This window comes from Pseudorca crassidens, chromosome 16 (assembly GCF_039906515.1).
Source record: "Pseudorca crassidens isolate mPseCra1 chromosome 16, mPseCra1.hap1, whole genome shotgun sequence".
Lineage (NCBI taxonomy): Eukaryota > Metazoa > Chordata > Mammalia > Artiodactyla > Delphinidae > Pseudorca > Pseudorca crassidens.
In genome coordinates this window covers 59,342,501-59,353,195 of record NC_090311.1, presented here as the reverse complement: position 1 = coordinate 59,353,195, position 10,695 = coordinate 59,342,501, and the positions used below count along the sequence as shown (strand labels likewise).

The 10,695-nt window shown below is 43.3% G+C and overlaps 3 protein-coding genes across 10 annotated transcripts in view; all 3 read right to left on the bottom strand.

Moving 5' to 3' along the window:
• Positions 1 to 5,470, bottom strand: part of DNAJC9 (DnaJ heat shock protein family (Hsp40) member C9) — a 34,096-nt gene extending 28,626 nt beyond the window's left edge. For all 4 annotated transcript variants that reach the window (XM_067710588.1, XM_067710587.1, XM_067710589.1 and 1 more), the window contains exons 1-4: positions 3,163 to 5,470; positions 2,850 to 2,990; positions 1,953 to 2,207; positions 6 to 92 (exon numbers count right to left, since the gene is read on the bottom strand). In XM_067710588.1, coding sequence (XP_067566689.1) covers positions 6 to 92; positions 1,953 to 2,207; positions 2,850 to 2,990; positions 3,163 to 3,657 — 978 coding nt within the window. In that variant the 5' untranslated portion in view covers positions 3,658 to 5,470. The remainder of the gene's footprint in view (positions 1 to 5; positions 93 to 1,952; positions 2,208 to 2,849; positions 2,991 to 3,162) is intronic.
• Positions 5,471 to 5,625: 155 nt separating this feature from the next.
• Positions 5,626 to 7,263, bottom strand: MRPS16 (mitochondrial ribosomal protein S16). The gene is made up of 3 exons (XM_067710591.1): positions 7,051 to 7,263; positions 6,356 to 6,616; positions 5,626 to 5,868 (listed from the first exon to the last, which is right to left on the bottom strand). Exons 1-3 carry the CDS (start codon positions 7,061 to 7,063, stop codon positions 5,735 to 5,737), a joined length of 408 nt encoding a protein of 135 aa, XP_067566692.1. The 5' UTR covers positions 7,064 to 7,263; the 3' UTR covers positions 5,626 to 5,734.
• Positions 7,264 to 8,378: 1,115 nt separating this feature from the next.
• The window catches only part of CFAP70 (cilia and flagella associated protein 70), an 87,612-nt gene continuing 85,295 nt past the window's right edge, over positions 8,379 to 10,695 (bottom strand). For 4 of the 5 annotated variants that reach the window (XM_067710577.1, XM_067710576.1, XM_067710578.1 and 1 more), the window contains 2 exons: positions 10,039 to 10,086; positions 8,379 to 8,693 (listed from right to left, as the gene is read on the bottom strand). In XM_067710577.1, coding sequence (XP_067566678.1) covers positions 8,613 to 8,693; positions 10,039 to 10,086 — 129 coding nt within the window. In that variant the 3' untranslated portion in view covers positions 8,379 to 8,612. The remainder of the gene's footprint in view (positions 8,694 to 10,038; positions 10,087 to 10,695) is intronic. The other variant, XR_010935943.1, reaches the window with a different exon arrangement.

The window sequence follows — 10,695 nt, the reverse complement described above, 5'->3', positions numbered from 1 at the left end:
TTTACCTGAATGAGTGCTTTCAAGTTATCCACTCCTTCATCAAGCCCCAACTCCTTCCTGCTCATTTCTGCTTCTTTAGCCTCTTCCTGAGCCTAAAACAGAAACTCATGTGAGACGCTATGGCAATCTAGCAAATACTAAAAATACACCCTATTTCCCCAAAGCAAATTTAAGACTCCTTCAATTTGAAGATTATATAAATTAAAAGGATAAAATTGCATAAATATGACACTCACTAAAAGGCAGCATTGCTGACATCAAGCAGTAGATCCTCTGATTCCAATAAGCATTTCTGACTGCTCCCCATTTGTATTTGCTAGGGGTAAGCAGGTAATTTGGTTTCATAAACCACATGGTGACAGGAAGGAAACCAAAATACTAGAAGAGCTAAGAAAGGTCACTTAGCCAAGGATGCCCTCAAAATTCTGCCAGGATATAGGCACCTCAGATTCCTCCTCTGGAAACCCAATTTACTACATGTGACTTGGGGCAGCCTTGAGAGCAACCCTGGTTTAAAATTTCCCCTGAGTAGTTAGGATAAACTCTAACAAATTCAGTTTTAACCTTTCTTTACCGGATTTCAAAGCCACCTCCTCTTGCCAAATGTTACTAGGGCACTGATTCCAAAATACCACAAGAATACCTTGGGAAAGGTTAATAAGTTCATTCTTTCCTTCAGGGCAACAAGTAAGACTATAAGAGGCCCCAACCCCCAGTGAATTTTCTAAGTAGCAATGAATACTATTAATACTGAGAGTTATGATACATTAGGACCCTGTTATTCCAATAAAGAGACACAGTTTCCATTGTCTACTTTCAGTCCCTGTATTCAATTTATTTCTTTTAATACTGTATTCCCCTCTCCAAGCTTGTGGGAGTCTCACTCAAAAGTATTCCAGCCTCCCGCCCGCTCCCCCAAACTCTAGGGAAGTTTCTCAAGCTAATAGCCTATTACTGAATACAGCTGTGCTCAGTTTCACCTAAAAAATGATTACCAACTTAAGATAAACTGTCAGCTTGAATCTAGACAGATGTAGCCTATGAGCCAAAATGATGATCTTGATACACATTCCACTTCTCTCAACTCAGCACAGGTGTCAGGTTTCTCCTGTCTCTTTACCTAAAAGCTGCAGACCTACCTCCACCCCCATTTCAGCCATACAAAGTAAAGTACCCACCAAAGAGCTACAGTCTTACACTGTTTGCTCTCCGTGGAGCTCCCATTATGAAAGCCAGGTTGAGGCAATGGTGCCTTTTAATACCAAAAGACCAGAGGCACAGATGTTTGTTACCTTGGATCCACTCCCTCCCTGAACCCCAGATATCCTTAAGCTCCTTTCCCCTGCCATCATCCTTACCCTCACCAACTCCACAGTTTAATATGGGTATAAAGGACACACAAGCCACAGTCCTTGATACTCCACAAAAGTGTACCTCAGAGTGTGTTTGGAAAGACACTGTTATCAAAATAAACTAAATTGTTTGTTTAAAAAAATGTATATTCTGGGTCCAACTCAAGAATCAATCTGGCAAGAACAAAGGAATCTGAATTAACAAGACACAGTTTTAAAGGGACAGCCTCTGTCACCCTCCCCGCCACGCCTTAACCAAGTGAGAATCACTGTCTAGCCTGTGTATCTGGACTCCATTATTTTATCTCCTCAGGAATGCCTCAGCAAGGTTACAAGAATTGGCCCATATGAAGAATATTTCAGTGGTACTTTAAAATGATATTATCTAAATAATCCATGCAGTAAAATCCTCTTGAGCACAACACAGTAGAAAAAAAGGTTCTCTTAATGAGCTGATCTGCTCATTTTATTAGATGAAAACTACAAATCAAGTTAAACCTAGTCTTTATTTCAGCAGTCTTGTATATATTTTCATTATTGTAAATATCCTCAAATTCTTTTTGGAAGCAGTCAAGATATAAACAGCATTCAAAATCTTACCCTCCTTTTCCTTGCATTCATCTTTTGCTTTGCTTCTTTGACAAAGGCATTATAGGACGGGACCTCTCTGGCATCAATGGCTTGTTGAATAATGTTCCTTATCCTGGGTTCCTCTGTGTACTGCACACACAGCACAGACTCCATGATCTGATCCATGTCACCCTTGAAGTCCAGATAGGCCTGTTTAATATCAGCCAGCTCTTCTTCTGAACCTTTGTATGTCTTCTCAAAAGCTTGAATGTCTTCTAGAGATATCTGAACAAATGAGAGGCATATGCTTTAACTTTGAGAATTTTATTTTAAATAAAAGAAATACTAGTAAAAAGTATATTTAGGTGTTGAAATGTTTCTCCTCAACTCAGTTACTTGAGTTGAAATTGTTGCAAGGAACCAAAGTTTCTATGCCAAAGATTTTCCAGAGTTCTCCCTAATCCAACCTTTACAACTGCTAAGCTACAGATCAGGAAAATTTAAGTGAAGTTTCCAAGCTAGGAAAAGTTTCAGGACTTACATCGGAATATGTAAAATAAAGCACATCTTGTAAAAAATCAAATGCCCCCATTTCACTACAAGCACTTTACATCAACGGAAAATTAAAGACCCATTTCAGTAAGAGTGTGTGTGTGTGTGTGTGTGTATGTAGGTGCATGTGTTATGGATACACACACACGGTTCAAACTAACAGTGAGATATGTCTTCCCTTCTTCAAAGATCGATAAGTAGATAGGTATCTCCTGAGGAACGCCGGTGTGTATGTGTGTGTTTATTGATATTTCGAGGCCAAATAAAATTCCTCATTCTTACACAACACAAAATGCAAGGCCTTAGAGGCATTCAATAAACGTTTGTTGAATGAATGATGAAAACAGTCACAAGGAAATCTCCAGAGTTCTTTACCTTTTTAAACAGTAATCTCCAATAGGCCTCCCAGTCCCGATCTTGGCTGAGCACATCAGAATCCTCGTCCACTGTTCCCTGCTCATCGTACACTGCTCTCTGATCTTTGTCACTCAGAACGGAATAGACCTTCCCAAGGATCTGCGGGAAAGAGCATCCAAAAATCAACCCTGCGCCTCTCACTGAAACCGCGCCGCGAGAAATAAAGATTAGAAAACGCCAGGCCGGGTTCGGCTCACTCCACCTGGGCGGGGTCGGGCGGCCAGAAGACGGAGAAAAGCCCGGGCAACCGGCGGACCGGGGTCTAGCGCACCTGGAAGCGGCGGGTGGCGTCCTCCTTGTCGCCCTCGCCCACCCGGTCCGGGTGCACCTGGAGGGACACCTTGTGATAGCCGCGTCGGACCTCGCCGTCTGAGGCCTCGCGCCGCACGCCCAACACTTGGTAAAGGTCGGCGGTGCCGAACACTTCCTCGCACAGCTCCAGAAGCCCCATGGCCGGCAGCGGCGCGGAGCCGGCGGCGACCTCAGCGAAATAAGCCTGACTCCAGTGACGCTGAGCAGACGTGGTCGACACCCTTTTCCCGCGCAAAAAGCCCAGGGCGCCGGCGCCACAAGAGGCGCCGAAATGGGCGGGGCCACGACACCACACTTTACGGCGGTTGCAAAGGGGGGTGTGGCCAAGCTTGCGTCGGCCAGAATTGAGGCGGAGAGTGGAGCCGGCGTCCCTGGTTTCCTCTAGCGCCAGGACCTCCTTCCACCACGCCCTCTCCTCCGCGGCCCTCCTCCCGATGCTCTGGAAATCTCGCATCTACCTTTTCCCCAACGTCCTAGCTCAGTTTATGCAACAATATAAGGAACGTTTATATTAGGCTGAACCTATGCACTGTTTTCTTTTTGCTTTTACAGGGTATCATCGGCATTTGGCAATTTCACATGGTTTAAATTTAACCTGAAGATTAAACAGATTTGTTCTTTTCCAAAGATGATCTGACAAGAGTACATAGAGCTCTGAGGCCCAAATAATTTTGCAACCTACAGGTTGGGACCGCTGGGTAGGGACTTTCCCTTGAGCCCTGCAATTTAAAAACCCTACATTAAACAAAAAGACAAAATACTGGTCTTTTAAAAATTCTTTGTCTGATAGAACTTCTAGATTTGACATTTATTACAGAATCATTTCCATTCACCTTCCAGCTCCTAAATCACCTTCCACTTTGCTGGAGATAACATGGTCCAAATGCTCATCTTATTAAAACCTAAACTTTGGAAGCAAAAGCTTTTTCAAGTGCAGTCCTGGGTTTGAGCATGCTGGACTTGAGTGGGTAGCAAGACAGGCTGATGCAATCATTCAAGACTTGGTGAAAAATCTGGGCCTGGAAATCCAAAGCAAGGCTAGGGCTAGAGAAAACTTTGGAAATCAGGGAGAGGATGAGCTCACATAGGAAGTTTGCGTATATAGATCTTAGACAAAAGATAGACCAGGGCACAAAGTGAATACGTGAGCTGGAAGAAACTCAGTGGCTCAAAATACCCATTTCACATCAGTTCCCCTCACTGGACAATACTTTCCAGAATTACATTCTCCTCTGCTCTACCAATTAAAGCTTCTCCAAAGACCTCAAACTCTCCAGGGTAGATTATTATCTTTTAAACTTTGAAATGGTTTTCAAAACATTTCTCTTTCCTAGTTCCAAGATCAAACCCAGGTAAAGTCAGTTGCTCTCTGCCTGCTGTGCCTTTAAAGTCGCCCCAAAGTAAGTGGAAGCCAACCAGTGACAACCCTGGGAGAGCCTTGATGACCTCAGATTTTGAGATGGCTGGTAACTGTTCTCAGAATATAAAACCCAGAGAATAAAATAGTTTGGTACATTGATAGGGCTATAAAATCTCCTCTATAAATCTCCTATGTTTTAGTTTTATGTCAGATTATGAAATCTGTATTATCCAATGTGCACTAAAACCATCTAATCCTGCTGCACTTCTGGTGGAACAGAGTATGTGCTATTTGGGTTTTGGGGGACACAACCAGTCATCTGTATTACAAAATCATGATACCTAAACCTGATTCTGTCACTGACTTTTTAAATGGATTTTTATAAAGCCCCTCATCTTAGCTCATTTCCCCAGCTACAGACAATACGACATGTTGGAAAGGGCTCTCCAGGTAGGAACATTGGGGTCTGACTCTTAGCTCTGCCCAATATTAAAACTATGTGGCCTTGGGCAAGTTTCTACTGCTGAACTTCAGCTTCCACTCCTATAAACGAGATAATCCTACTTAATTTCATGATATCTTATAATTCTCACAAATAACCTTGCACGGAAAAGGCCTAAAATGTATGTGGGTACTTTACAATATTATCTTTCTTCCAGTTATTCCTAAAAAGCAGGTTGTTAGAGCCTAAAAGCTCATAACAAACCTACCTTTGTAAATCTGAAATTTTGCATTTACAAGACAATGTAAATCTGCAATTACAAAAACAGTAAGTGAAATAACTGTGTTCCTGAGCTGGTGGGATGACCATAAATGACTAAAGTAGGAATTAGTTGGATAGGACACAGACATGCTGGTTGGGGACTTTGAAACACAGGGAAGTCCTGGAAGGTAGCAGGCTGTAAAGTTGTCCAAGAGACCCAGAGTCCAATCCACCCCACAGCCACTGTCTTTCCCCAGATGAAGGCTGAAAAAGCTAATTAGTACCTATACCCAGCTTTATGTCAGTCAAGAACAAACCTCTCCCTGGGCCCTGTTCAGGTCAGGCCAGAATACCATGGATGACTTAAAAAATTCCATTTATTGACCTCTAAATATAATAAAACTAAGAGATCTGCACAAATATTTTAAGAGGACTTCGACCTTGTTCCCAGTGCTATGATCACTGAAGTCAGTTTGCTTTTGTTTCTGTAGCCTCTGTATCTGTTCTCTGAGCCGCTAAGAGGACTTCTCGTGCCCGTTTCCGTCGCAGCCTCTCAGCATTTGTGATCACCATCGGATGCAGAGGGAAAAAGCCAGAAAGACCTAAAAGTAACAGTATTTTCATTCATTATAACAATACAAGCTAATGTTTCCCTGGGAACTCAGCATCACTGAACTGAGGTCTAACAGAGACCTGATCTAAAACATAGATTCAAATCAAGTTCCTCACTCAACAAAATGTTTTACCTCTTCCCCCAACTCACTTCCTTCCGTTTACTGCAAGGTCACAGTGGATGTTGTCTACTTCCTAACACTATTTTCCTTACTTGGAAACAAAAAAGAACTGACAGATAGCCATTCAAGACACACCGTTCCCATTTTTTAGCATAAAATCTCAGTCATCCAGAAAGTCTAATAAAGGAGTCTACAAAAGGAATCTCCAGATTCAAAATGGCAATCAGATCAATTTCAGTTCTCACTCCAGTCCTGATTAGCCTGGAGATAATGAAAATCGTTCTTAATTCCCATCATCTTGGAGCTGATTTCAATTTAAAATCCCCTCAGAGAGGTAAGGCTAGAGCTGAGTTACCGAGAAGCTTTTCCACAGGCTTAGAGAGGTGGGCTCCACAGCCAATCCAATGCCGGATCCGGTCTAGGTTGAGAGCAACGATTTTCTCTCCATGACTGTTGGGCAGTGGATCATAGGAGCCCAGCTGCTCCACGAAACGGCCATCCCTGGGGCACTTGTTGTGAGCAGCCACGATGCGGTAGAAAGGCCGGTTGGTACAGCCACCCAGGGTAAGGCGGATAGTTAAGTGGCCTCCATGGTAGGCCTTGCAGAGCAGAGTACCTGTAGACAAATAAGTGGTTAAGACACAAGAATCGAGGGCACAAAACCGACAAAATGAGATAGATGAAATGAGTCCCCTTCCTCCACTGAAAGGTCCTTACTTCCAACCAATTCTTGTCAATCTGACTTAGATACCGTTTCTTTGTGAAACTCCTCTTATGCACTCCAGCCATCCCCCAACGCACTCAACACTGGCTCTGGACCATGTCGGAGTCCAGCTGCCTCATTTATAAAATTGATGCCGTTTATCTCATAGGGTTTCCGCGAAAACTTAAAAACAAAACAAGAAAACCACTGAGGAGAGGGTCAAAAGTGTGCAGTTTCAGGTACTGGTTGCCTCTAGCTCGTCTACGAGAGCGCCGCTCCACCCAGTCCCGCACGCCCCCTACCCCCGGCGACCGCCTTTAAGGTCTCCCGGGGCCCCCATCACTCACTGAGCTGGACCATAGCGCAGCCGGCAGGCGCCGGAGCCTGTGCACCAGCTGCGACGCCTCGGAGCTTCTCGCCTCCCGCGCGGATCCGCTCTACCGCCTCGGTGGCGCGGAGGACAGCCGGGAAAGGTCAGCGTTGAGGAATGGCCGGCCTCCAAGCTCCGCGACCCCAGGCCGGGCGCCTCGGTGCCGGAAGCGAACGGCTCACTCGCCCCGCCTCTTCCGCTTTTCGCCCCTACACTTCCCGTAACGCAACACAGTGGAACCTAACGTACCTCAACTGCCGCAAAGGAGGGGAGCTACAGTTTGGGGCCGGATAAGTGCGAGAAGAGCCCTGTGAGGTCTCCCGGCCCTCACTGGCCTTTGGGTTCCTGCCAGAGGGAGGAGTAGTGGACAGTCCTGGGAGCGGCTAAGAAGTGCTAAAGTGCTCCACAAATCCATCCTTCCAACAAACTTTCCGAGCACCAGTTAGGGCCAAGGCGAGCTGCCGAGAACGCAAAGATGCGCTGTCCCTGCTCCCAGGAAGCTTGACAGTCTGGTAGGGGAGATGGTGAGGTTACACCAGAGTAACTAGGGGTGGTCAGTACACAGTCCTGGAGTGAGCGGAAGAGAAGGTGAACCTGATAATTCCTTTGTGCCTCAGGAAGACTTCATAAAGGAGGTAGTGTTAGGACTGAGAGTAGAAGGACTATAAATGAATGTAGAGTTGATTTTACCGTTCTGTGTTTACTAATATGCCTCTCACCTTCCCTCCTGCTCTACCTCCCTCCTATTCTCTCAACCGCCTCCTTTAAAAAATGAAGGAGGGGAGCCTTTATTTCTGGTTTTGCTGTAAACTGATCCGGAGGACAGGGGTGAGGTATGGTTCCTTTGTCATCTCTAGCCCTAGAATAAATGGCCTCCGTTGTGAGGAGTTTTGCATCTGTTATAGGGTAATGGACTCTTCATGGAGCCCTTGTGATTTAGATCCATGAAGATACCTTCAGCAAAGACCAGTCTATTAAGCTTCTCTGTTCACTGTTGGATCCAAAGGATCTGGCCAACTCATATGCTCTTTGCTCTAATGCAGTGACCCAGCACAGCATTCTTCCTTTCCGCCCACCTTAGAAATGATGCCTTAATTCCCAAGTTCCAGTAAGTGAACCTGGCCAACGACCTTAGCAGTTGACCTCTTTCAGGAGTGATCCTGATAAGCTTTCACCAGAAACCCTAATAATGAAGCTACTATACCTTACTTATACACACACACACACACACACACACATACACACACACACAGAGTTATATTCTTATATATACCTCAGTATACCTTAACTGATGAATTCTGAATCTCTTATTTAGATTTTTTTATTGCCATCCAGTTTACTGTCAACCACTAAAACATCCAGTAACATAGACATCCAGTAAGATAGCCAATGGAAATAAGTGAATGGGTTTCAGTTTGTGCTGAAGATCCTTTTTTCTTTATCCCAAGCCCTCATATGGTGAAACATCCAGGGTATAATTTCTCTGGGAAGGAAAGGAGCTCAGTGTCCCATACAGAAAATTCTTCAGGTGGAAGGATGTCAGAAAGATGGATTTCCAAAGCCAACTGTCTCCTGTACCATGTGGATCTCTGCAAGCAGACTCTCATCTTTCAATTTCAGCTGCATGAGAGGAGGAAGGGAAGGACACATGTCATACCTGATATACCTATGTGGAGACGCCTCTTTTGCGGAACCACAGCTAAAGAACATAGTTCCTCAGGATGGAATTGACTCTTCCTATATTCTCTATTTCACAATAACTCCATTAAAAAGACCTCAAAACATCGTGCTGGTTACATGGATGTGTTCACTTTATGAAAATTCATCACGTGGTATGAACACTCACAATTTGTGTATGTTTTTGTAAAATAACTTAAAGTTTATTTTTAAAACTGTTTACCTTATCACCCAATATATCTTAACTAATGAATAATGTTCCTATTTGGCAAGTGAGAGAAAGGAATGAAAGACACAGGAATCAAAGACATTAGACTTTAATTTTAAAATCTAGATGTGTAGTAGACACATCTAGTTGCCTACTGAAAACCCACTCTCTCCCTTCTTTTACTAACAAAATCATTTCTTTACAGGGCAGCAATGTAACCAACTAAAAAGCCACATTTCTTGCTTCCCTTGCAGCTAGGGGTAATTTCAGTTGTTGCCAATGAAATGTAAGGTAAAGTCATATCTCTTTAAAGGGAGGTGAAATAGCTAGCATGGTCCCTTTGTCCTTTCCCTGCCTTGTTCTTTATTGTGCCTGAAACATGGATATGATAGCTGTACCTACAATGGCTGTCTTGCAATTATGAGGGATGGAAACTGCATGCTATGATTGGTGAAGAAGAAAGAAAGAGGTTGGGTCTCTGATGACACTGTGGTACCAATTCTGGACTTTTCATTAGATGAGAAAAATAAAACTCCTAATTTGTTTAAGCCACTGTCTTCCAAGTCAAATTACTTGCAATCATAACTGATAGACTAGACCAGGGGTTGGCAAGCAATTGCTCATGAGCCAAATCCAGCCTGCTGCCTATTTTGTAAGTAAAATTTTATTTGAAATGCAGCCATGCTCATTAGTTGGTGTATTGTCTATAGCTGTTTTTGCACTACAAGGGCAGAGTAGTAGTTACAATAGAAACCATGTAGCCCACAAAGCCTAAAATATTTCCTGTTTTGCCCTTTACAGAAAAAGTTTGCTGACCCCTGGACTAGAGCAACACCTTCATGTTATATGTGAGGAAAATGAGGCCCAGGGAGGTTAACAAAAGATCCCACATGGTAATATGCGGGTTTTTATTCCAAACCCAGCAGCCCCATGATAATGGCCAAAGATGGTAAGAAAATCCTCTAGAAAAATATTCATATCATGAAATGCTGTAAAGTCAAGTCCTGAATTAAGCCAGCACCTTCCCTCCAGTTTACCAACCTCAGTACAGTATGAACAGCAGAGGTATCTGCATCATACCTTCATCGTGTACTTGTAGGCCTGCTCAGCTTCCAGTTGCCGTCCAGCCTGAAAAAAAGAGCACCGCCTGGTGATGAGGACATATCATAAATATTATGAAGGGAAAGTACATAAGCAGTGGATTTATACCTTCTTAGTTAAGAACCTCTGAATTCAAAGGGGGAAGCAGGAAAATGAAAGATGGTAGGGAAAAGCAGATGCTCATATATATATAATATATATACCCCTCCTTCATTTCAAAAAGCTTAAAGACAACTTGCCTCTCTTTTTTTTTTTCCTGAAAGCACCATGAGTCATTTGTTACTCTCAGGATTGAAGCTATTCTGTTAATAACAGCTAACACTTACATAGTGCTTGCTTTGTAGTTTACATTTTTTAAGTGCTTTACTTTCATACATAACACTATTATTTATATTTATATTGTATCAATATACTATTGATATTTACATGCCACTAGTATCTATAGTTCCCAGTTTACAGATAGAGAAACCTGGGCACAGAGAGGATAAATAACTTGCCAGGGTTATGAAGCTAATAAGTGGAAGAGCCAGGTTTTAGAACAATGCAGCTTGGCTCCAGAGTCCAGGTTTTTAACTACTACAATTCATCCTGTCTGTATGCATTAGAAAAAGCAGATACTGCAATTACTTCCATGAA

Bases quoted from the DNA above. Each gene is read 5' to 3' on its own strand.
- MRPS16 (XM_067710591.1), bottom strand. The intron at 5,869-6,355 runs GTAACTCAGCTC...TGTTACTTTTAG, and splicing joins GCCTGTGGAAAAGCTTCTCG to GTCTTTCTGGCTTTTTCCCT.